The 27778-nt window shown below is 38.3% G+C and overlaps 1 protein-coding gene across 5 annotated transcripts in view; it reads right to left on the reverse strand.

Annotated features, from left to right (window-relative positions):
- The window catches only part of GABPB1 (GA binding protein transcription factor subunit beta 1), a 64036-nt gene extending 37184 nt beyond the window's left edge, over positions 1-26852 (reverse strand). For 2 of the 5 annotated variants that reach the window (XM_057722306.1, XM_057722303.1), the window contains exon 1: positions 26469-26504. In XM_057722306.1, the coding sequence (XP_057578289.1) occupies positions 26469-26492 (24 nt within the window). In that variant the 5' untranslated portion in view covers positions 26493-26504. Of the gene's footprint in view, positions 1-25407; positions 26414-26468; positions 26505-26529 lie in introns of those variants that run through there. The other 3 variants (XM_057722304.1, XM_057722307.1, XM_057722305.1) reach the window with 3 other exon arrangements.
- Positions 26853-27778: the final 926 nt, after the last annotated feature.

Genomic DNA, 27778 nt, shown 5'->3' on the forward strand with positions numbered 1-27778 from the left:
TACATTGTTCTGCAACTTGCTTTTTTTCCACTTAACAGGGATTCCCTTGTTTTATCAGTGACATCTTTCTATGTCAGTACACACAGACCCAAACATTCTTTTTACTGGCTGCACAATATTACAGAGTGTGGTAGGTAGGTTGAATAATGTCCCTCCCCCATCCCAGACGTCTAGATCCTAATTCCTAGAATCGGTGAATATGTTAGCTTTCGTGGCAAAAGAGACTTTGCAGATGTGACTAACTTAAGGATCTTGAGATGGGAAGAGTATCTTGGATTGTCCAGGTGATCCTTATGAAATTACAAGGGTCTTTATAAGAGGGAAGTAGGAAGGTCAGAGCCTGAGAGAAGGAAGCACAGATGAAAGAAAGAGAGATCTGAAGATGCTACAGATGCTAACCTTGAAGATAGAGGGAGGGATCACAGGTCAAGAAATGCAGACAGTTTACAAACGAGAAAAGGAAAGAAAACGGCTACTCCCCTAGAGCCCCCAGAAGGAATACAGCCCTGCTGAAATCTTAATTTTAGGTCTTCTGACTTCCAGAACTGTTAAAATAATACATTTGTGTTGTTTTAAGGCACTAAGTTTGTGGTGATTTGTTACAGCAAATAGGAAACTATTACACTATAGACAAAGGAAACAAATGCAGGGAGAGTGAGTACATTAATTATTCGATTCCATTTTAATTTTTCATTTTTACAAATAGTGCTGCAACACTACATACATACAGCATGTACTTGGGTTAGCATTTTCATAGAAATTATTCTGAGAAGTATAATTGCTAGATTTTTGTAAATCACATTTTAACATTGTCAAGTTATCTACCAAAAGATTATACCAATTTACACTCTCACTATCAGTGCACAAGAATGACTGTTTCTCCATAAGGTTCCCCACTCCCCTAAGAAACTTGATCCTGGGTCAGGATCTTCCTAAAGTCAAGGTCAAGGATCCAGTGAAATCACACTCACAAAGCTGATGAAAAAACTTTCCTTCCAGAATAACTTTCTTCAGGAATTATGCATGACCTGAGGAAATTCCACTACCACACCAGGAGAGCAAGGATAAGAGACAGCTCTTTACCATCTTTAAAGCCTCTATTAAAAGGACATTCTTTGCCCCCAGCTGGGAGTCAGGAAGAAAATATCCTTCTTGGATTCTCCCATGACATTTTTCACCCACTTTACCAGTGAAAGCCTGCTCAAAACCCTGCATGTCTTCATCTGACCCACCAACTCACCAACTGTTAAATGATCATAATTTATAAAACAGACACAGTCTAAGAATTTTACAAATATTAACTCACTCAATCTCACATAATATAAAGTAGGAATTCTTATCACCATCATTTTACACATAAGGAAACCAAGGCACAGCAGGTCACACTGCTACTGGGGGTTTGAACCAAGGCAATCTGGCTTCAGAGTGCACACTCAGAGTCACTACGCTATACTCCTGGTCTGAACCTCCTCATAACCATAGGCCAGATGTCCCCACTGAGTGCAGGCACTACTGATGCTACTCCCTGGCCTAAACACTAACCATTATCTCCATCCACCCAATTTTATTTCACATTGAACACAGAGGTGGAACAACTAAACGTGCCACCAAATTACAGTCTGATTTGCATTAGTCACCAAACGGTTCACGTTTATGTGTCTTATCTAAATTACAAAATGCCGCGAGGCAACAAGGATGGTAGCTAATGCGTCTTTCCACAGGATTCCTTTTTTTTTCCCCTTAAATATTGTCATTTCCTCAGTGTTTCATTTTTCAGCCCTCTTTTTCTTTCTCTACATTCTCTCCTCTAGCTGAATGTATCTTTCTTAGCTGGGGTTACCTGATGACTTCCAAATCTATCTTCAGTCCAAGCCTCTCTCCAGAACACTGGACCCAAGTATTCACCTGCATAGACACCTCCACCTGTACATCCCAAGGCACTTCAAAATTCAAATTGTCCAGTTAACTACTAGCTTGTTCCCTAGGGTCAGAAACTTTGGAGTCATCTTTGACTCCTCCTCCTCCTTCCACAACCCCCTCAGTTCCAATCAATCATCAAGACCTGTCACTTTTACTTCCTAAATCTCTCTCAAATCCTTCTACCTCTTTCCACTTATACAGAGTAGGCCTTCAATAAATATTTGTTGCCTGGATTTTACCCTCTGCCACAATCCTTGCCCATGCCTCCATCCTTTCTCTCTTAGAGAACCTTTAAACTAGTGTCTATGCCTCAGTCTTGCCTTCCTCTAATTTATTCTTCACTCTGCTACCAAACTTCTTAACCATTCTTAAACAGAAATCCTGTCCCTCCTCAGTTAACTCAGATAAAGTCAAACTCTTTGCCATGAGATTCAAGGCCTTTCACATTTGGCATCTGCTGCTGTCAGCCCTCACTCACCACCTCTCACACTGAATTCTATACTCCAGACAACATGTTGTACTAGGCTCTTTTGCTCACCTTTGGGCATCTATATACAACATTCCCTCTGTCAAAAACAATGTTCTTCTCTCCATACCCACGTTGCCATATTTACTCCTACTTGTCCTTCAGAGTTCAGTTTATCTCCTTAGAGAAGCCTTCCATCACTGATGGCCCCCAAATTAACTCAATTATCCTTCCTGTGTGTTCTTCTAGCATCCTAAGTTTATCTCTATCATGGCATTTATCAAACGATATTATATGTGCCTATTTACTTTGCTACAACTTGTCACTGTGCCTGGACTATGGTCCCTGGTAAATACTCAATAAATATTCTTTCACTGAATAAATAAACAATGTTTGCCACATTGTAGAAACTGCAGAAATACTTGGGATAACCAATAAAGTCACAATGTTTGACTTTTAAAATGTAAATTGGGCTGAGAGCTTCAAAAATTCTAAGAATACCAGAATCAATAAAATGCTCAATGAATTCCTATCAGCCTTGTTGTAACTAATTTCCTCATAACTGAATGATGCTGGAACTTGCCTGGATGGATATTCTCCTTTTACTGGCAGCAACTCAAATTGACAGATTTGATCCCAAATTATCTGAGGTCAATTCTATGTTTGCTGAGTCAAAGGAGAAATCTGTGAACATAATCAGTAAATATGGATAATGGCTTCATCTGGGACCCTCAGAATCACTCTTGGACCTGCCAAGTTAGTAATCTGGACAGGAAGCCAGAACTTATCTAATAACCAGCAATAGAACTGCTAAGCAAGATCAGCTGAGGGCCACCCTCAATGATAGTGGATCAAGTCAGTACCAAACTGAGTTCAAAGGTTTCAACTCAGTATGTTCTAGAACTGAACTGTCCAATACAGCAGCCATTAGCCATATGAGGCTACTGAGCATTAAAATGTGGTTAGTCCAAATGTACAAGGGTAAGTCAAAAATTATCCACACTCTGGATGTAGAATTTATCTGAATTACCTTTTAGAAAAGACAAATACATCACTTTTTGACATAATCTCCTTGCTTTTCAATACACTTTGTCCATCTGTCAACAAGCTTTTGTATTCCCTCATCAAAAAATGTTTTAGGCTGAGCTGTGAGCCACAAGTACACCACGGTCTTCACTTCTTCATCAGAAGTGAATCTTTGTCCTCACAGGGCTGCTTTCAGGGGACCAAACAGGTGAAAGTCTGATGGAGCAAGATCAGGACTATAGGGAGGATGCTTTAACACCTCAAAAACGAAGTTTTGGCAGTGTTGACAGTGTGGGCAGAAGTATGTGGACGTGCACACCCTCAGACCACAAAAAACGAACCACTGCACGCTGCTTCTCTTTCATGCAAATCACAAGTGGGGCATCCATTTTTGCTTGCACCGTAGTTACAAATGAACCAATGTAACATGTTCACACCTGCACAGCAGTGACTGGGGAGAGTAGCCTTGAACAGAAAGTGCTGATAGGACAGTGTGGCCGACAGAAGTTTTAATATAACTGGAGTGAGGATATAATTTTTGACTCACCCTTGCAAAATATCTCATTAATAGTTTCTATACTGATTATATGTTGAAATAGTTTGGATATATGGGGTTAAATAAAATATATTAAAATTAATTTCATCTTTTTTTTTAATGCAGCTACTAGAAAGCTTTAAATTAAACATGTGGCTCACATTATTTCTATTGGACAGAGCTATTCTAAAACCACTAGTCAAAAATTCTTATAGGCACCTACCTTAGAATTTGCAAAAAACTGCAACATTCTAAAGTAAGATATGGGGCAGGGGAGGTGCCATCAGGAATGAGAGAAATAAGAAAGGGACATTAAGATGCACAAACTTCTAGTCACAAAATAAATGAGTTATGGGTATGAAATGGACAGTGGGGAATATAGCCAATAATAATTTAATATTTCTGCATAGTGATAGATGGTAGCTAGACTGATTGTGGTGATCATTTTGTGATGTATAGAAATATCAAATCACTATGTTGTGCACCAAGAAACTACCATAATGTTGTAGGTCAATTATACTTCAAAAACAAACAAATTCATAGAAAAAGAGATCAGATTTGTGGTTACCAGAGGCAGGGGAGAGGGAGAGGGGGAATTGGATGAAGGTAGTCAAAAGGTACAAACTTCCAGTTATAAGATAAATAAGTACTAGGGATGTAATGTACAACATGATTAATATAATTAACACAGCTGTATGTTATATATCAATACAAAAGTTGTTAAGGAGATAAATCCTAAGAGCTCTCATCACAAGCTTTGTATCTATATAAGATGATGGATGTTCACTAAATTTACTGTGGTCATCATTTCATGATGTATATGAGTCAAATCATTATGCCATAGACCTTAAATTTATACAATGTTGTATGTCAATTATTCCTCAATAAAGCTAGAAGAAATAAATACACATATAAACATATATAGATGTTTAAATATATATATGGCATTCTTTTAGAAAAAGTGCAACTGATGAATTTCCCCTGAATGACACTGGGTAGACTTTCTCTCTAAAAACTATAGGAGGATATAGCCTTTGTCCTTACAATAGTTCACAGACTGATTTGGGGATGAAGGCATCCATAAAGGCTACTAAATTCTCTTCACCTTTGCAACCCACTGTCCCTTTACCCCATTCAACTACTAGTCTCTTTTAAATCACAGGTATTTATCCCAGAAAGAGACTGAGGCTTGAAAAGAGTATGAGCAGAGAATGAAGACAAGGCTGGAACTCTATTAGACCTGGACCAGTATAGGGTTTTGAATTAATAAGGAAAGCATAACTTACCTGTTTAATGTAAAGTGAAACCAACAAACTGCTGAATGTTGTAAGTCACAAGAATGAATCATCAATATCCTGCCCAACAATGAGATCTTTTCTTTCCAAGATTTCTCTCATATTTATCCCTTCCTCTCCACTACTTCTAGTCTTACACTCATTGCCTCATACTTTAAACATCACAATAGCCTCTTAGCTGACCTAATTCTAGCTTCTCCATCCTGGTCCCAGGCAATCCCCCCAAAATACAATTTCATTCAATTTAAATATTTCTATATATGAGTCTCTACACAGTACCTATCCTCAAAGAATTCATCATCTAGTAGAGAAGATATACATTTCATGACCCCTTTGTCTAAAATTCTCATCAGTACAATCATTTTGAAGAACAATTCATCAATATCCAGTACAGTTGAAGAAGTATCTATCCTTTGACCCAGGGATTCCATTGCTAGGAAGCTACCTTATTTCCTTGTGTACTCTACAATATGCAAACGAGGAGAGGAACATGTATAAGAGCGTCTACAGAAACATTATTTATAATAGAAAAAAAGAAACTACAAGCAACTTGTGTCCATCAACAGAAAAACATTTTTAAAGTTTTTATTATAAAAACTTTCAAATATAGAAAAGTATATGTGTATGCACATATGTGTATATATGTATGTATGTACACAAACACATATACCCATATGCCTATCACCCACATTCTAAATTAAAAGTTGGCCATCTTGCTTCATCCTACTCCTTTCTTAAAAAAGTACTTTACAGATGACACACTGCATTTAGTTGTTACATCTCTAAATTAGTTTTATTCTAGGTAAATTTCTCTTTCCTGCCATCTACCCCACCCGTTTTTCTCCCCCATGACATTAAATAACCTGTTCATCTGTATCTCACATTCTGGATTTTTCTAACTGCTTCCTCAAGGTAGTACTTAATTTCTTTCATCTTCCATATTTCTATAAACTGAAAGTCTTAAAAGTTTGACTAAACAGATTTTAAATTTTAGACAAAAATATTTCATAGATGATGCTATATACTTGATACTGAATCACATCAGGAAGCATACATTTTTCTGTTTATTTTTAGTGATGCTAAAATGAATAATTAGATTGATGATAGCCTAATTCTTCCACTAATGCAAAGTTTTATAGTCTTACTTTGAGACCAACCAGTACTCTGTGGAGTTGCTTTGGCTCCATGTGAATATCCAATTTCCAAACAATCTTTTGCCTAACAGTTTTAGCATCCACTAATGACGCTGGCCCAAGCCAATTATTTCATAATAGGTTGTAACAAATTGTGGTTTCTAATTCTATAATTCCTTCTATATTTATTACCTGGCATTCTTCATTAACTGTAATATAGTTTTACTACATAGACAGTTCAAATGTTTAATTACCATTTTTCAGAGTAAAGAACAGGTATAAAGGCCATTTCTGTTTGTTTTCTGTTTCAATTCATCATTCTCCTTATTCTTTTTGATGTTCAACCTGTCCTAATTTTGCCCAACAAGCACTTCTTCCAGTTGGCTTTTTGTGTCTTTGAAAGCTTTCTTGCTTCTGGCAAAACATGTTCCAGTTTCACTATGTATGCTCCCTGCCCCGTCCTGGAATCAGTCGTTTCTTTGAGGAGCTCTAGATTCTAAACAGAAGTATTTAAAGACCAAAACTGGAGGAAGAGCAGTACTCATACATCTACCAAAGGCACACACCGTTTCTAGGCCCTTTCAGTGGACAGAGATAAGAAAGAAATATATATTTGGATAGAATTAAGAAATATTTTAAATCATGAATTCATACTGACATTTATAATTCAGGTTCAACATTGTCAGGTTTTTTGCTTAGCTTCTTTAATTGTGCACTAGTATCTCTATTGCCTCCTAATATTTAAGCATAAAACCTTATGGGCTTTATTCTACAATATATATCAAATGGTGTCAAAATAAAAATACCAATAATTCCTGAGTATATATCCAGGGAAAACAATACATACACCCCAATGTTCACTGTAGCACTATTTACAATAGCCAGGACATGGAAGCAATCTAAATTTCCATCAAATAATGCCATTTGCAGCAACACGGATGGTCCTAGAGATTGTCATACTGAGCAAAGTAAGTCAGACAGAGAAAGACAAATATCATATCACTTATACATGAAATCTAAAAAACAAAAGGGGCACAAATGAACTTATTTACAAAACAGAAACAGAGTCACATGTAGAAAACAAACATGGTTACCGGGGGGAAGGCAGGGAGGAATACACTGGAAGACTGGGATTGACATATAAACTACTATATATAAAATAGATAATTAATAAGGACCTACTGTATAGTACAGGGAACTAGCTTCAATATTTTGTAATGACCTATGTGGGAAAAGAATCTAAAAAAGAGTGGATATATGTATACGTATATTGATTCACTTTGCTATATAGCAGAAACTAACACAACACTGTAAGTCAATTATACTCCAATAAAAATTTTTTAAAATACCAATACTACAACCCCCAATAAAATGAAGTTTAAGATTTCTTTGCAATTCTGTTTGTCTTTAGCATGGATGCTATTTAGTATTAAGCTCAAAAGTCACTTGAGATAGTGTTTTTCTTCATGATTTAAATAACTATGAGGGTGAGTCAAAAATTATCCGCACTCCAGTTGGCCACACTGTCTTATCAGTGCTTTCCTTTCAAGGCTACTGTCTCCCGAGTCACTGTTGGGCAGGTGTGAACAAGTTACATCAGTTCATTTGTAAGTGCAGTGCGAGCAAAAACGGATGCCCCACTTGCGATCTGCATGAAAGAGGAGCAGCGTACAATGATTCGTTTTTTTGTGGTCTGAGGGTGTACCTGGTGCCATTATTTATCGAAGAGTTTGTGCGCAGCATGGAGAAAAACTTTGTGCGCAAATAAGTGTGTATGAATGGATAGAGACGCTTATGCAAGAGCTGAAGCCTAAACTTCAGATTAAACACAGAGGACTGCTATTCAAGGGCACTGTGATCTTGCATGACAATGCATGTGCACACACTTCTGTCCGCACTGTCAATACTCTGCAAAAACTTCGTTTTGAGATGTTAAAGCATCCTCCCTATAGTCCTTGCTTCAATGAACTTTCACCTGTTTGGCCCCCTGAAAGCAGCCCCACAAGGACAAAGATTCACTTCTGATGAAGTGAAGACAGCGGTGCATTCATGGCTCATGGCTCAGCCTAAAACATTTTTTAATGAGGGACTACGAAAGCTTGTTGACAGATGGACAAAGTATATTGAAAAGCAAGGAGATTATGTCAGAAAATGATGTATTTGTCTTTTCTAAAAGTTAATTAAGATAAATTCTACAGCCAGAATGCGGGTAATTTTTTGACTCAACTTCATATTGTGATATATACATAGGTTCATTTGCTCAAGTTCTCAATTTTAGGAATTGTTTCTATCTACTTGGACTTAGTGTAATTTTTGAATATGTAAAATATTTCTACAATTCAAAAGTCAAAACTAAATAAAAAGGTAAACCCAGAAATCTCACTTCCATCCCTGTTTCCTCCGTGCCATTCCCAATCACCCCACCACCAGAGGGCAACAATTCTATCCTAGTTTGTCTTTTCGGTTTTTCTTTTTGCAACATAAGCAAATTAGTATATATATTCTTTTTCACACCACACACACCTCTTAACACCAAAAAAGCCTACTACATACATTGTTCTGCACTTTGCTTTTTTCCATTTAATGTATAACCTTGAAAATCTCCTCAGAGATTTTCCTTATTATGTTTTACAGCAGCATAGTACTCAGCTATGTGAATACCAGTTTATTTTTAATTAAAAAAAAACAAAACTAGTAATCTTTTACTCTCTAGCAATCAAGTCAAGACTTCAACTTACAATTCAGGGCCCTGTATCAACTGCTTCAACCTCACATATTCACCTCATCCAGTTTTCTCACCTCACACTTAATAACCCCTGACAGTCATCAGAATCTAAATGGCTCTTCCTCATCCCATACATGCCCACGTTATTCCAGACCCAATGCCTCCCCTCATGCTATTTTCCCAGTTTGGAATGGCTTCACCCCTTTTCTCCAAATCCTAGACTCCAACCAAAACCCATTTCAAAAATCCCTCTTCCCCAATAAGCTTTCCTTGAATGAACTAACTCTTCAACAATCCTTCCTTTCCATTTTTCTCAGCAATTTATGCCCTTATCTATGTATTTCACTTTCATTCATTAAACAAATGTTTACTAAGCATACACTATTTGCCAAGAAAGGTGAGCAAAGACAGACAAGGCCCTACCCTCACAGAGCTTGTGTTCTGCAGGGAGAGCCTGGCAATCAACCGATTAATCAGTAAAAGTAGTAGTAGTGGTGATAAATGATATGAAGAAAATATAAGGCAGGGTAAGAAAATGAAGAGTACTGGATTAGGGACAGAGAACTGCCATTTTAGACAAAATCTAAGGGCAGACCTCTTTGAGGAGGTGACATTTGAGTAGGAACACAAATGAAGGGAAGAAGCAAAGCAAGGAGGAATCCAGAGAAAAGCATCATAATGGATATGTCGCTCTTTTAGCTGTGCAACGTCAGAACACCTTCATACACCTATGGAATTCCCCTCTTGAGTCTTGAAAAGCAGAAACCACCACCTGTTCCTAAAGCTAGATATCTGCTTTCCCAGCTTTCCAAGCAGCTAAGGCACAGTCATATGATCTCCTCTCCAATAGAGAAGTACCTATAATGGAATTTAACTTAGTGCATAAAAAAGCAGGAAGTACATAGAATCCATTATAGCAAGACTGGTAGCAGAGTCCAACGACAGCAGTGTTAGCAGTTTCTTCCTGTGATAAATTCCTTTTCTGTGAACTTAACCAGAGTAGTTTTCTGGTGCTTAGAACTAAGAATTCTGACTGTTCCTGGTGATCCAGGGAGATGCAACAGCAAGTATAAGGGCCCTGAGCTACAATGAAGAACAGCAGGATATGCAATCACAGAGATATGAATGGGCCACTTCACGTAGGGCCTTAGAGGCACTACGAAGGAGTCTGGATTTTAGTGAATTCACTATGAAGCTGTTGGAATGTTTTAAACATAAGTGCTGTGATGTGACTGATCTACTTTTTTAAAAAATAGACTCCTGTTATTATGTGGGTAATACACAGAAGGCGACAAGAATTGAGGCAGGAATACTAGTTAGGAAAATATTTCTGGCTGATGGGGCCTAGGGCTAGGATGATACCTGTGTGATCATTTAGACATTCTACCTTTAAGTACTATCTATCTAGGTTTAAATCTAGCATCTTATTTTGTGCTTTCCATTGTTCCCTGTTTGGTTTCTTTTCTTTCTTGCCTTCTTTTGGATTGATTCATTTTTTTAACATTCTATTTCCTCTACTGATTTAGAAATTATATCCTCTCTTCTTTCAGTGATTCCCTAGATATTACACCATGCATTAAAGTCTAAAGTTAATCAAAATCTTTAGTTCTGCCTCCTCCAAAGAACCTATAGAGTTTAGAAAACCCCAAGCAACACACCAACCAAATGTAATGTGTAGACCAAGTATGGATTCAATATGAAGAAACTAAATGTAAATTTAGTAAAAAAAAAATTTGTAATGATACCATAATGATGGATACATGTCATTATACATTTGTTAAAACCCACAGAATGTACAACACTAAGAATTAATCATAATGTAAACTATGGATTTTGGGTGATTATGATGTGTCAATGTAGGTTCACCAATTGTAACAAATGTACCACTCTGGTGGGGGATACTGACAATTGGGCAGGTTATGCATAGGTGGGGAAAGATGTGTATGGGAAATCTCCACTCAATTTTGCTGTGAACCTAAAACTGCCCTAAAAAAAAATAAGTTAAAAAAATCATTTTGGAGATAATTAGGGAAATGTGGTCACTGCTTAAATATGTACTGATATTAAGAAATTGTGTTGACTGTTTTTTTGGATCTGAAAATGATATTGTAGTTTACGTTTATATCTTTTTAGAGATTAAAAACAATATATTTATAGATTAAATGATGTAATACTTGGAATTTGTTTTAGAAGAACTGGTGATGCATCAATATATGAAACCAAATTGGTCAGGAGCTGATCACTATTGAAGCTAATGAATACATGGGGTTCATTACACTCCTCCTTTCCTTTTATGTATTTAAAGTTTTACACAGTTGTTTTTTAATTTACCCTCCTTCTAAAAAAAATAAAAATAAAAAAAATAAAAAAATAAAAAATTAATTTACCCTCCTTCTAGATAAGGACCCCACTTATCTCCCTTCTGCTATTGCCTTGTCTTTAAGTCCATTAGATATTTTTTTACTGTTTATGTAGTCTACATTCATTTTCATTTTCTAAATATACATCACGTTCTTTACTTTTCAGCCCTTCATACATTTTATTCCTTGTGTGTGGGATTCATTCTATCTGATGTATATCCTTTAGAACTGCACTAATATAGTACATGTGACCATTTAAATTTACATTAATAAAAAATCCAGTTCCTCAATCACACTAGCCACATTTTAAGTGCTCAACAGTCCTACATATCTTATAAGTACACTATTGAACAGCACAAAGAATATTCCTATCATCACATAAACTTCTATTGAACAGCGCTGGTTCAAATTGCCTTTAATGAATGTTGGTAACAATCTGTTTTTGTTTAAAATATCTTTATTTCACCATCATTCTTCAAAGATATTTTCACTGGGTATAAAATTCTAGGTTGACAGGTTTTTTTCACTTCACATTGCAGACATCATTTCACTATCTTTTGATTTCCACTGTTGTTGAAAAGTCATGTTAGCCTAATTCTTGCTACTTTGATGATTTTCTTCTTTTCCTCCAGCTACTTTAGATTTTTCTTTATGTTACTGGTTTTCTGCAATTTCATTATGATGTGTCTAGGTGTGGATTTATTTCCCTCCTAATTAGGACTCATTGGGATTCTTGAATCCTGGTTTGGTATCTTTCATTGTTTCTGGAAAACATCAGTAATCACCTCTTTAAATGTCCTATTTTCTCTCTCCTCTTCTTCTGGAATTCCAATTAAGACTTTCTTACTCTATTCTCCATACCTCTTATCCTGCCATCTATATCTTCCATCTTTTTGCCTTTAACTTATATCTTAGATAACGCTCTTTGATCTATACTCCAGTTCAATAATTTTCCTGATGTGTCCAATCTGCTGCAAATTGCATCAAGTTTTTAATTCAGTTACTCTATATTTTATTTCCAGCAGTTGTATTTGTTTTTTTTCAAATCCACAATGCCATTTTTTTTCTTGTTTCCTGTCTTCAAGTTATTTATTTCTGTAAACATAGTAATCATGGTTGTTTTAACATGTATCTTCTAATTCTAATATATGATGCTTATGACAATCTTTTTCTGCTGTTGTTTCCACTGGTTCTTGCCCATATTTCCTCATCTTTTTGTATGCTTGGTTATCTTTGACTACGTGCTGGTCAGTGTCTTTCAAAAATTATCTGTGGGGAGGCATAAGATGAAGGAGCATTCCTCAAAGGAACATTTGCATTTGCCTCTGCCAAACACCTGAGGGATAATACCAGTCAGAGACCAACCTAAATTAAGTCAAACTTAAGGTTCCCTTACCTAGCTAGGCTATAGCCACAGTTTTCCTTTCTTTTCTTTTTCTTTTTCCTGTTCTCCTCAGTACCAAGGTAACTTGCCCTCGAGTCGCTTGATATTTGACTGGGAGGTAGGCAATGGAAGGGGATCAGGGGTGAGTTCTGGTTTATCCTTCCCTCTCAAGTATAGACATATGGAGTTCAAGCCTAACAAGAAAGGATCTCTCATAAGACTTTACCTGTCCCCATGTGGGTAGACTCTGAGTCTCGATTTTTGTCCATCTCATCCCACAAGGCTGATGAACAGAAACTTAAATTTCTTGATATCAGCGAACATACTCAGGGCAAAAGCAGCTTTAGTTTTCTAGGTATTCTGCTAACCTCTCTTGGTTTAGGCTTTCTTCCAGAATTTGACTTACCAGATTCCACTATCTCCCCATTTCTTCAGTGTTCTTAAGGTAGTGCTTTATATATCTTATCCAGCATTTTCAGTTGTTTCCAAAAAGAGAACTGGTTTAAATAATTTATCCCACCATTATCCAGAGGCAAGATATATTTCAAAGTAGAGTTAACAGGTTTTCCTGATGTATCAGATGTCAATGTACAAAAAAAAAAAAAGAGGAGTCAAAGATAACATCTAAGGTTTTAGCCCAAACAACTTGATGAAAACTGGGATTATTTACTGAACTAAAGATGGAAAAGTGGGATAGGGTGGGTCAGGTGTTAAAGAGTTTGGCCACAGCCTTGTTAAGTTTGAGATGCTTTAGCTAGGTTTTAAGTTTCTTGCGGGTAGAGACAAGACTTCCTTTGTCATTTGCATCCATAACTAAAATTAGAACAGTGCTACATAGGTAGTGGGTATTCAACTAACCAAGGGTTTACCATATTTAGCAGCATCCCTGGTCTCTACCCTTCGATACAGTAGCACTCCCCCGCCCCCTTTATGACATCCAAAAAAAAGGTCTCTAGATATTGCAAAATCACTCTGATTGAGAACCACTAATTAAATGCTTCTTGAATTAAAATTAATTTCTATACACTGTGCTATCACCATCCTTCCCACCACCATCCATTCAACTGGACATATGAAAGATATATTAGAGGTAAGAATCATTCCAAGTCAAAACTGTAGCCAAGCCCAATTCAGCATTTCTCAAATTGTGTTTCCCAAAGCTCCAGAGGACTGCAGTACTGAGAAAAGCGGGAGGTGAAGAGCTATGTACAGGTTGGAGGCTACAAAACAGTTTCACCCTCACTCAAACAAGACCATCTCTGGGGGCTTCCCTGGTGGTCTGGTAGTTAAGACTCCATGCTTCCACTGTAGGAGGCATGGGTTCGATCCCTGGTAGGGGAATTAAGATCCTACATGCCACACAGCACAGCCAATAATAATAATAATAATAATGATGATGATGATTTAAAAAAATAAGACTATCTCCAGTTGTTACACAATCCTATATAACATTATTTGTAATTTTTAAAGCATTTTTAAAAGAACACTATTGCCAGTAAAACATCTTCTCGTCAGATATGAAATGGTTAAAATTTTAAACCTCAAGCAAGAATTACTTAACAGCTCTTTTCTATTGCTACTCCACACCCAAATCCCTATTAACATAAACCCAGAAAAGAACTACTAATTCATTTGCAAGCCCCGGCATGTACGTGCTTTATCTGTGCTCCCCTTTTATTTTTTGACTCTAGCCAAATAGAAATCAAGTACAACTCAGATGGATAAATGAGGGCCTCTAAAATCAGATTCTGAACTATAACTCATTCAAATAAAGTTTAAACACAAAATCATACAGCAAGAGCTTGTTTTAGGCAGCACCCATAAATTTTATGATTCCTTTCTTCCATTAGTTTAAAACTTCGTCTTACACAGTTATTCCTCAATCTACCTATAAAAAAAAACTTTTATGCTCTACTGTAAACTTCCCTAACTCAGTTTTAATATTGTTTTAAATATTACAATATAATCTCAACTACCCTAAAGATCTTCCTTATTCAAAAGCCACTTTTATTTCTTTGAACTTCAAGCAACAAAAGATGTAATAAATTGGAACTAAGCCAATAAATTAACCATAGCTTACTTCTCACATAAGCTATGTATTTATCAGATATACATTCTCTGTTTCTCTATTTACATTCTATCTGTGCATACCAATGTCCCTATTTGACTGTAAAATTATGACATCATTACAAAGCTGTTCTCTAAAAATACCAGAATATAAATGCCTGTAATCTAAGGATAAAAAATGTTTATTGATGACTATTTACTATTCATGTTTAAGATAAGCTCAAGTTCCATATCTAAAGCACATAAATTATACATATACACACAAAACTAAAGCAGAGTAAGCATTCACCAACTGGCATGACCAGAACTTCTCATGCACATGCCAAAACCTAGTCCTCCTCCTGTATCCCTGGTGACACTACCACCCTCTTTACCTCCCAAATTAGAAATCCGGAAGCTATCCTCAACTCCTTCCTCTCCCTCATGTTTCTACATACAGTTGATCATCAAGTCTTACAGAGGCTACTTCACCTCTCCTTTTTCTCTTCTTTCAATAATTCAAAAATCCAAAACACATAAATGTATACACTGAAAAGTATCAACGGAAGCATTTATGCTATTCCCATCTTCCTCCCAGTCACAATTATTCACCTTTACTAGTTTCATAAATATCCTTCCAGTATTTCTATAGTTACCTAAAGATTGCATTACTATATACACTGTTCTGCGCTTGTTTTTCTTACTTAACACATCCTGAAGATCTTTTCCTATTAGTTCACAGAGAGCTTCCTCATTTTCTGTATAGCTGCTTAGTATGCCACTGTGTGGATACGCCTCGTTTTTTTATAAGTGGACATTACTGCTACTAAAAACAATACTGCAATTAATAACTTTGTAGATGCATCATTTCATATAATTGTAGGATAAATTCCTTGAAGCAGGGTTGCTGGGACAAAGGCAAATACAATTGTAATTCTGATAGATATAAAACTGCCCTGATGTCATTTTCACATTAGTCTTTTCCTCACCATTCTTTGGCACTGCATTCTCATGCCTGTATTAATGAAGTACCCCCTTAACGTGTCTCTCTCCTTCCCCAACCATTCTCCATCCTACTGTCAAACTAATCATTACTATTTTTAATGTTTTTAAGTATACACTATAATAATTCTAACTTTTAAATTTTAAAGATTACTGAAGAGGCTAAAGGCCCTTGATCATCCCTCCCTATCTTTACTCCCAAACCCCAATCCTCTACCCACCACCCAAGAGTTAAGCACTATATCGGTCTAGTATTTATCTCACCAGACCACATTGTTTGCATTTGCATGTATATATCTGTACACCCCACCAATATATAATATTCTTCTGGGTTTTTTTCCTTATTTATATAAATGTCATCATACTGTATATACTGCTCTACAACTTATCACTCAATAGTACATATAATTTATTCATTTTTTAAACTGTTACATGTTATTCCATAGCATGAATATACCAATTTACTTGGTCATTTGCCTAATAATGACCAATTTTGTTTATTTTTTCACTTTTCTTACTATTATAAACAATGCTGTAATCAACATACTTGTACACGCCTCCTTATGTACATATGTAAGTGTTCCTCTAGGGCAGAAAACAGACAGATTTGTTGAGAACAGCATTTTAAATTAACAGATACTACCAAGCTGCCCAAACCAATTTACACCTACAAACTGATTATACCAACCTATGCTCCCAACAACAGTTTATAATATTTATTGTTTCCTCACAATAGCCAATTTTAATATTACCAGTCTTTCAAAATTTTTTCCTATATGATGGGTAGAAAAGGTTATCTGTTTTAATGTCTCTCTCAAATTATTAATGAAATCGCATATCTTATCAAATGTTTCTCAGTCATGTTTCCTCTTCTGAAACTGCCTATTCATATTCTTTACCTTTTACCTCACTGTTTCTTTGTTGGAGTGTATTTTATGTATATTTCTGGTTTATTATATATGTTGCAAATATTCCTCCCAGTCCATTTTAAATGTCTATATTTTGAATACTGTCATTGTCTTAAACTGTAGTTTGGCCAAATTTATCAAAATATCTTTGTAAAACATAGATAGAATCATGTATTTCAATTACCTATAGAGTACAACAGAATTTAGCCATATGTATATTTAAGTTGAAGTGAAAAACACTTTAAATCTCTGGCCACCTACCATTCTACTTTATAAAAGTAAATCCCAGAATTAGTCCGAAAGGTGAGTTTCCCCCATGTCCTCAGTAGATCTTAGTTCTCAAATGCTTCTTACAGAGTGAACTTCACATAGCAATGGGTGAAAGTTTAACATTTAAAAAGATTTTCTTTTTGGTACAACACAGCCCATAAACGTAGGCCAACTTCCTCTAGGGCACAACTGAAAAAACAGTGATGTGTTTCATCACTAGTGGAAAAATTGGCTGAGATGGATTTACTGAGAGATGATATCTTTACTTTCTACGTGGCAACTTTCTATATGTAATTCTGACTATACATAATTTTCACCTAATTGCATGATCATTGAACCAGTGATCACTACAATGCATTTCAGACCTTTAAAGATACGGCCAATGCCTCACTGCAGCAGCATCAACTTGCATTTCCCCCTTGGATTTATACTCCAACTATACAGAGTTATCTATAATTACCCCTAGGTACTATTCTATCTCATGGGACCATACCTTTACACATTATTCTGCCTAAGAAGTCTTCTTCTCCAATTTACCTGACCAAGTATTCATATTCTTCCTCCAAAACCCAGTTCAGACATTACCTCCTCCAACAAGCTCCCCTTAACCTTCTTAGTAAAAGAGATTAACCATTTCTCTATTCTCGCATTATGCCCCAAACCTACTTCCATTAATATATGGATTCCACCACATTATGAACAATTGTTTACAAGCTCTCCTCTCCCATAAGCCTCAGGTAATAAGGCAGGGTTTACCTTATTCTTATGTGTATTTTATCAATAGTATCCAGCAGTCTCTAGCATTCCACTCAACAGCTATTTGCTAAATTAAACAAGTCTTCTCTATTCAGCGCTATAGTAAACATTAAAAACCGACACACACAAAAAATTGAAGTCATAATCTCTAATCAAAAATATCTTACAACCTAAAAGAACATGTAGATTATTAAAAAAGCAGTCAATTTTTTTTGGTTTGTTGTTTTTTTTAAGTGAGTAGCTACCAAAGATCAGTGTTTTTCAAACCGTCGTCATGATCCATTAGCAGACAATGAAATAATTTCAATGGGCTAAAGCCAACATTTAAAAAAAATATCAGCATATATCAAATACAGTAAAGTCACGTTTCATGAATTTCTTCCAGCCATACACATGTGCGCGCGCGCACACACACACACACACACACACAATACACAAACAACAATACACATACACGCTAATAACATAAAATACACTTCTTACCTGGGGTCACAATGAAAGACAACTTGGAAGTTACTTCCATAGTTGCTATATCGGTTTGGAAAAGCTTTAAATTAACAAACAAAAGTATTTGGAAGGCTTCTTCTATGAAAGACTTAAGCATCTGAAGCAGCATCTGGCTCCCCACTACCTCTCATCTCATCTATTACTTCCCCTTATTTATTCTGCTCTAGCCACACAGGTCTTAGTAACTATTCAAACAAGCCAAACACGTTCCCACCTCTGGGTCTTGGAGATGTTGTTTCCTCTGATTAGAAAGCTCTTTACTTGGATAACTGCATGATTTACTCCCTCATTTTAGGACACCCAAAGAGAGTTTTCTCTGATCACCTAAAATAGGAACCACGTCCCACCATTCTATCCCCTTATCCAGTTTTACTCTTCACTGCACTCATTACCACCTGACATTTGCTTACTGTGCCCTCTCTCCCCCCACCCTGAATGACAGCTCCAAGAAAACAGAGACTTTGTATTCTGTTCTGTTCATTACTGTAACACTAGAGATTAGAACAGTGCCTGGCACAGAGCACTGTTAAGCTGAATAGGCTTTGAGAGGCAAGGAAAAGGAAGAACACATGGAGTTATGCCTAAGCATGGTATACTACAGAGAGGAAATACTACCTTGGTAAAGTTAGGGAGTAAAGAATAAGGTTTAAGAAGCAGAACATAATATGAAAGGATCTGGAATCCACAAAGTAGAGTTTGGACTTTATCCTGCAGACAACTGGGAGTCATTCTATGTTTTGAGCAAACGGTGATCCACTCAAACATTTATTCAGCACAAGTTCAATTCACTTTGCTTGGCACGATGGAGAGTGCAAAGGTCAACAGTGCATATTCTCTCTTCAGGCTGCTTAGGTTTAGGAAGCAAAGGGTTCAAAAAAATTTTAGGAAAATTATTCTGGCAGCCATATGCAGGATGGATTGGAGGAAGGTGACTATAAAGTTAGAAAGGGCAAATAGGCAACACAGAATCCCAAAAACAAAGATCCAATAAAGAGTAATTTAAAGAACCATGCTGACTGATGCATATAAGAAATAAAGGAGAAACGTATCAGACAACTTTAAGATTTAAGCATGATGATGATAAAACAAAGAAAAAGAGTAGGTGGAAGCTCGGTAATAATGAATCAAAAAGTGAAGGAAATTCTTTGAGCCTCTCAATGGAAATACTCGGTAAACCACTGGAAATACAAACCTGGAGAGTACACATTTATGAGTCATCAACATATAAAACATCCATGGAGAAGAGACAAAGAGAGGTGAGCAGAGGGCCAAGTACTGAGAGGAATAATGACAGTGATAAATCGATCATGAAACAACAACAAAAAACACAAACACAGTAGCCAGGAAGGGAAAATCAGGACACTAACATGAAGGGCACACTAACATGAAGGCAAGGAAAAAGAGTTAAGAAGCCTAGGTGGAAGTCAACAGTAACGCATATGAATGAAGCCTAGAATTCAGAATAAAATCAGAGCGAATTGAGTAAAATCAGAATGAAACCAATACCACTGGGAAGAAGGATGTCCCTTGAAGCAACAGTCTGAATATGTCACATTCACATGTAACGTCATTATGAAATTGCAGCAAGTTAGAGAAGAAGTAAAAGAGCTGAGGGCAGCAATTTTAACTAAAGTCTTAAAATTTTTGAAATAAGAGAAATAAGGAAGAAAGCTAGAAAGAACAGTAGCAATAGTTAATCAAAGTTTTTTTTTTTTCTCCCCAAATACGGAAGTCTATATATACTTGAAGGTAGGGAGGAAAAAACTGCAGATAATCAAAGTGATCAGAGGAAAAGTTAAGTACGACAGCAAGATTCCTAGAAAAGCAAGATTCCTCTTCCATTTAGTCTACAAAATAAGGTGAAAGAACAGAGATTTGTCATGGTGACAACAACAACAAAAAGTGGAAGCTTGTATTCTATTTTCTTTTTTCAATTAAGTATAAGTCAATGGCAACTTTTGAGAGAGAGGAAGAAGATATATGCAACCACAGCAAAATATTACATTAATAAAATGATTGCCAAGTAGCAAGGGTCCACTGGATCTGACCAGCATAAATTTATAGTGGCCAAGAAATCTTCAGTTACCACCTTCCTCCACAGATACAATGTGACCTATGAGGGAACACCGAGGAAATAAATGGGTAGGAAGATTTGACAACAGGATCCCAGTAAAACATGAAAGAAGTGACTGATGCAAGTTCAGGCTATATATAATGCACACAGGAATAAGCTAAGAGAGAGAAACGGAGGGTCCCTGTGAACAGAAGAGATAAAGGAACATAGGTGGAGTAATAACAAAGATCAAAGAGTTCACACAAGCCAGTTAGGATGTAAGAAATTTTTTAGATCATTCAGTTATACACCATACTGTTTGCTACAGTCTGAATGTTTGTGTCTCCCCACCCCTCAATTTTATGTTGAACTCCTAATGCCCAAAGTGACGGTATTAGGAAGTGGGGCCTTTAGAAGGTAATAAAATCTTGAGGGCAGATCACGTATGAGATTAACGTCCTCATAAAGAGAGACTTGAGAGAGGTCCCTTTGCCCCTTCCACCACGTGAGGATACAACAAAGAAGTCTGCAATCTGGAAGAGGGTCCTCACCAGAGCCCAATGATGCTGGCACCTTGATCCTGGAACTCCCAGACATGATTTAGTATTTTAAATGTTTTAATATTAAAATAAAATAGGACTCAAAATTCAGTAAATTCTACAGGCTCCTTAACTGCAATTCTAAAACCAAAAAAGCTCTGAAACCCAAAATAACTCATTTGGTAGTAAAACCTTACCTAAACTGACATGAAGCTATTTTTAGTCCTTATTTACCTCATTCAGTGTAACCATTCATACATTTTTCTGCAGAAATAGTAACTTGTTTGAAGACAGCTACTGCACTGAACCGGTTGAAAGGTTACATAACACTACCTTAGCTATATCCAAAAAATTCTTAATTCCAAACCCTATTAGACCCCAAGGGTTTTAGTAGACGGTGATAGTACAATTATTGCTTACATTAACTATGTGTCAGACACTGTTCTGATCACTATATGCAGTTAACTCATTTAATCCTTCCAAGCACCATGAGGCAGGTATTATTCAAATTTTACAAAGGAAAGTAGGCACAGAGAGATTAGGCAAGTTGCCTAAAGTCACAGAGCTAGAGTGACTAAGCCGGGATGAATACAACATATAAAATATTACACATAAGGTGAAGAAAACATAACAAAATATAGAACTGATTATGGTAGGGTGGCAGAAGTCAGTGATATTTTTCTCTATTCAATTAACATATTAGTTTTAGAATGGTAAAGAATCAAACTTAAATACAGAACACTTCATGCACTTACAATTTCTCATTTATGTGCAATTCCTTCGTCAACTTGCGTAAACTGTACAGTATAAAATCCAAACTCTTCAGCTTATGCTAATATCTTTTTTATTGAAATATAACCTTAATATCTTTAATTATAAGCAATACACAATAATACATATTCATTGTACAAATTAGAAAATTTGTATAAGTAAAAAAAAATAATCACCTATAAAATTACACTCAGAAGTAACCACTTAACAATTTGGCACTTTTCCTTCCAGATGTCAATTTATTTGTTATTTAATCAAAATAAAATAATGTTTCTAAATTTATTTTTTTTCACTTAGCATATACCAAGAAAATTTCACATTTTTATTCTTCTAACCATCATTTTAATGGCTAGGCAGTACCACACTATAGGGATGTATCCTAACAATCACTGTGAAACATTTAAGTTGTTTACAATTTTAGAGCATAGTCACCAGCTCTGGAGTCAAACCGCTTGGCATCAAAGTCCATGCTCTACCTTTTACTAACTCTGCTACCTTGGGCAAGCTACCTAATTTCTCTATGCCTCAGTTTTCTCTTCTGAAAAAATGGGGATAGTATTACTTCCTACATATGACTAATATGGGGAGGGGGACAAACGTGTTAATACACAGCTTTTATTATCAACAATGCTGCCTACCAATTTACTGGTATATTTTTACCTCACCAAAATAAATTCACTTAAATAGGAACTTGCACATTAGAAGGTATACCCACTTTTCAAGCTTTGAATCTGTCAATTACAGCTGGGTTTAAAACCCTCATCAAATTGCCCTCTCAATACTCAATTCTCTTTTTCTAAGAAAGTGAAAACTATGATCCAGTTAAGCTAACCGGCTTGTTTAACTCAATTAGCTTTTGCTCTTCCAATTTTGTACCTGCAAACCTAGACATATTTCATAAAAATCTCAGTTTGTAGGGAACTTGAGGAAACCTTAAGGCCCAAATCCTCATTCGGCACATCACTTCCTCTACTCTAGAATCCCTAACGTTAACACTGTCAGTGGGAGGGGACAGCCAACCACCGAAGAAAACAACCCATTATATTTTCACTGTTCTGAGGAAATTTCTCATGGAAGAATGCTGAAATATGCCTCCTCCTAACTTCCACCCCTTACCCTAGTTCTTTTTGGTCAAACCAAACCTGATTTTTCTGTGACAGACCTCAAAATACTTAAATACTGCTATCATTTCTTAGATGAGCATCTCTTTTTTTAAGCCAAACAACAACTGTGGGCCAAAGCTGGGTTTTTCACCTTTTCCTCCTTTCCATTTCCCCCACGATCAAAATTCTCTGCCTATGCTCTATAGTTCTATAGGTTTTTAAACTTGATTGTCTATCATCTAAGGAGTGTGAGAAAAACACAGTAGTCCAATTCCTATCCTACTTACTCTTGGGCCTCCATGTTTGTTTTTTAATTAGCTCTCCAGGCAATTCTGATACAAAGTTTGAGAATTCATGCAAGGTCCCAAGATTCTATGCTACCTGAAAAGCTGAAATACCCGGGATATAACACAACCAGTACAAGGTAAAGTGGGGCTAACACCCTGCTCTTTCTATAAGCTGTTCTACCAACTTCAAAATGACATTCACTTTTTAAAAACTTGTAAGTGTTGATTCTTATTAAACGTACAATCAGTTAAAATGATTAAGTCTCTTCCACACTATTTGTGCATTATCATCTTGGGCCCTAACAGCCAACCTTTATAATCCTTCCCATTAAAAGGTAAGAGAACTAGGGCTAAGAGTTTTAATTTCTATTTCTAAATGGATCAATGGCCCTGCATATAGATTTACCTTCAGTGGAGAAATCACTTCATGCTTAAGCCTCTACACTTATACTGTGGACATACTTTGCCCAAATAAAAGTGCACTGGCCCACCAACAATTGAACTGACAGCTGACTGCACCAAAGCATCTTCTCTGTGCAGAGCACTGCTTTCAACACTGTGAGGTAACACACAGGCCCTAATACTAATAAACTGACCTTCTAGAGAGCATGATGGAACAAGCATCTTCAGAAAAATTTAAGTATAATACTAATTATAGTTGTCCCAAGGTAGACACATTAGTGCTGTAGAAACATATTACTAGTTGGAAAGCTCTGGGGCCAAAGAAATGACTCATTGGAAAAAACTAAGTTGCCCTGAACTCTAAGGTTTTGTTTCAGTTTGTTTTTCAGTGTTTGCAACAAGAGATGGAGCCCATACAACACTCAAGCAGCTTGCAAAGGGGCACTGCACCCTCAAAATTAATTCATGAGTCAAAATGTCTTGCAATGACTTCTGAATCCCTCACAACTTGTTTGCTTTACCTGTTACCATTTCTAACTTGAGATACTCAAGGTCCAAAAAAATAAAGTCCACTCTATGGACGATAAGGCCCGTTATAAATATATCTTAGAGTTGGGGGGTGGGGGGTGGGGTGGACCAAGATCCAATCTAATGTATTTATTTTCATTTGAATAGCAAACATCAAATATATACCTGGCATTTTCTAACAATCACATGCAGAATGACCAGATGCTTCCTGTTGATCAAACAGGAGAGAACTACAGACTGACAGAATCAGACTAAAGTTCACAAAACAACTAGAAGTGAATTTAGCTTCATTTCAAAACCATTAAACCAAAGTAAGTACAATCTTAAATTTTCACACACTTAGGATTTAACTGTCCGCCAACCTAGAAAACCCAGATTGATTCAAAGAAATAGAGAACTCGAACTCTAAGTTACAGAGAGTTAACTTCACTCTAAATTTGTACATGCTTTACAATACAAAAGCAGTTTCACCAAAGTTTTCACTGCAGGATTCCTTTTAAATCTGGCACTCCTATAGTGCTTTGAAAGTGTCCTATCTTCAAAAATTACATTTACATACAAGTTTTCACAAGCAAATCTAACACAGAATTAACGGTTTACTCGCATACATCACTAAAAATAAGTTGTGCAATTAAAAATTAGGTTTAATTACTTAAAAATTTTTCAAATGCTGAGTCTCTAGGATCATATGCAGATTATGCAATCTTTATTCATGTTTATGCATCTAAATCCCAAATTGAAAAAAAGTTAGAGCTCAAGAAATAAGCACCTGAATCAACCTTCTTATCCATATTTTCTAAGTGTGTCTTGTACAATAACATCCTGATTTGACTTGTATGATGAGAGCAGGAATAGAAACAACACATTTTTCAGTTTTTAAAAAAGGCATGCGTACAGTGTTTTCCAGTGGTTACATGGTGTGATACCACAACAGACTGAATGCAGAAGTAGGTTTAAGAATCTATCTTGTTAAATCAGACATTAAAAACACTTGCAGAAATACAAAACAACGTCTCTCTTGCCTAAAATGTCACTGATGTTAACGTGCAATGGATTTTTCTTTTATCTTTGGAAAAATAAATACTTCAAAAAAGAAAAAAGTTAAGAAAAAAGATGAAGCCATCTTTAGTTTCCTTAAATTCAAAATCTGAACCTCAAAGTGGAAGTGTCAAGGTGGATGGTTACATGTCAGTGAGAAAAATTTAAAGTAAGCTGGATGGGTCTATGTGTGAGATAAACTATTTGCAAAAGGAACTTATGATCACTGAGTTATGCATAATAAACTATGGTGCTTCTTTAATTCCGGGATGGCAAATTACTGTGCAAGGATCATTTACTCAGTACATCAAACCATTTTCCAGATAAAAATTGTACTTCAGAAAGTAACTTGCCTGAATCGAGACAGCAAATCAGTGTCCAGAGAAAGCACTTAAAATATTTTCACTTTACCAAGCCCCCTTCAGAAGTACTGTGGTCTCTGCCCCTCCTTTGAACAGATGTCTGCTCGCCACAGTCCAATCAGGTTTAAAGCCAGAGTACGTGTACTGAAAACAGGCTTCAAGTGAGAAAACACACACAAAGCAGGCCTATATCATTCCCTTGGTTTCAGTTTTCACGATGCACCCTTGAGGCTAGGCAAACTGCTTCGACACGGTAGGAGAATTTCAACGAAACACACTAAATACACACTGATGAACTGTGCCCAGGCAGAAATGACCTGGCAAAATTCTCAACTTCGTCCCCGAGGCCGTGCAGATCCCGGCGGCCAAATCCCAAGAGCAGACAGTCCCCAGCATCCTGAGCTGCTGGCTTCATCCCCGCCGGGACTGGAGTCCCTGAGGCCGAGGCAGTCGCCGCGGCAGCCCCGCGCTCCCGTGAACCCTGTCCGGGCCGGCCGCTCCCGCCGCGACCCGAGCGCCTCCCGGCCCCGCGGGCCCAGTAGCACAGCACGCCCGAGACCGGCCGCCCCCGCCGTCCCTTCCCCACTCCGGCGAGCCCGGCGGGGCGGTCAGGCCACCCAGACAAAGAGAGCGGCGGCTGCCGGGGCAGCGGACGCCAAGGCCGTGCCGCGCCTGCCTGCCCGCCCGCCCGCCTCCCTCCCTCGTCCGCCCACCGCCCGCCTCCCGACGCCCGCCGAGCCCCGGCCCGACCCCATCCCGCCCCGGGGCCGCCGCTCGGGACCGGCCGGGCGACGAGCCGCGGGGGAGGCCGCAGCGCGCCGGGGCCGAGGAGGGGGCGGCGGCCGCCACCATGTCTGCCCGCCCCTCCCAGAAGCGGGGTGCCAGCGGACAAAGCGCGGCGGCGGCGCGGGCGGAGCGGGGGCCCAGGCCGACCCCGCCGACCCCAGCGGAATAAGCGGGGCCAGGAGCCCCGGAAACCCGGCGCCTTAATGCAATAAACAGGAAATCGCGGGGATGATCTGGGTTCCGGGGGAAGTGGAATTATTTTTTACCAGCGAAGAGATCAACTTCCACATCCGGTGGTAACAGGGCCCTACACAGACCCGCACTGACCTGGAAAAGCTTCGGGAGCGGCGACGGGGGAGCGCAGCAGGAGGTGGTTCAGGGACCCGAGGCGCCTCGTACCCGGCCGGGCTGACGCGGCCCCGCTAAACACAAAGCGCTTCGGCTGCACAGGGCGCTATTTTCCGAAAATGCCGCGTCTGGTCGGCGCCCAAAATCCCCACCGAAAAGTCCCCCGTGCTGCGCGCGGAGGGACACATGGTGTGCGAGTGAGTCAAAGCTCCCAGCATCCCTCCCGGACCCGGCGCCCGTCAGCCCCTCGCCTGAACCTTTCCGCCCCTGCCCTAGTCCGCGGATCCCTCTCCCACCCACTCCCCGATCCTATTCCGGCGGGAGGAAGGGGGCGAAAGGGCCTGATGTTTCTTTTTAACAAAGGGGAGGGAAACATGCCATTTCTAGAGCTGCAGCCACACAAAGAAAGCGGCGGAATGATCCGCTGTCGGCGACCGCAAGTCCCGGCTCGCCCGGCGCCTGCGCGGCACGGGGGTGGGTGCTGCGGCCGGCCATGTGCGCGGCGGAGCGGCGGGCCGGCCACGCAGGCTTCCCGCCTCTTTCTGTGGGTCTGAGAGTGGGAGGCTGGCGTGCGCGTGCTGGTCTTCTGTCTTCGGCAGGAATGCTGAGAGACAGGGAATCCTGACTCCTTCCAGATTTGTCTGAGCCGTCTAGCAGAGCCCTGGGAGACGGAAGGGCAGCCAGAAGGCTAGGCTTTAACCTGAGCGGCCCTAGATTCCACTAGGCTGACTGGGACAGGAGTCGCTTTTGAGGTACAAGGGGAGGAACTACGGATGTGCGTTTTCCACTTCACGTAAACTGAGCAGTCAAGTTCGTGACGAAAACGTCCATACTCCTGTAGCCAGCCTCCGCCCCGCCCCCTTTTTTAAATTTCTTTTGATGCCTTATACTTAGTAGATTCTTCATAACCGCTCGTGAATTCCTTTGGATTACTGTTACCTCAGAAGTAGAAGGCTTGTTTTTCCGTGGCTGGAATGTCAAGATTTTTGTTGTGTTGTATTTTATTAAGAAAGTAGCAAAAGTTTATTTGGGGATGGTGAATTACAAAAAGTAAGAGTCTTATGAATTTAAATTACTTGTGATGGTTTGCTAAGATACCCACCACACTGATAATGTTTTTAACAGATGAGCCTGGGAATGACTTTTCCAACCTTCTAAACTTAAAGGTTTGGCTTCCTGTGTCTAGGATTTGGGAACCGATTTGGGGCGGCCTCAGATAAGCAATTTT

This window comes from Hippopotamus amphibius, chromosome 2, assembly GCF_030028045.1.
Source record: "Hippopotamus amphibius kiboko isolate mHipAmp2 chromosome 2, mHipAmp2.hap2, whole genome shotgun sequence".
NCBI classification, from domain to species: Eukaryota; Metazoa; Chordata; class Mammalia; order Artiodactyla; family Hippopotamidae; genus Hippopotamus; species Hippopotamus amphibius.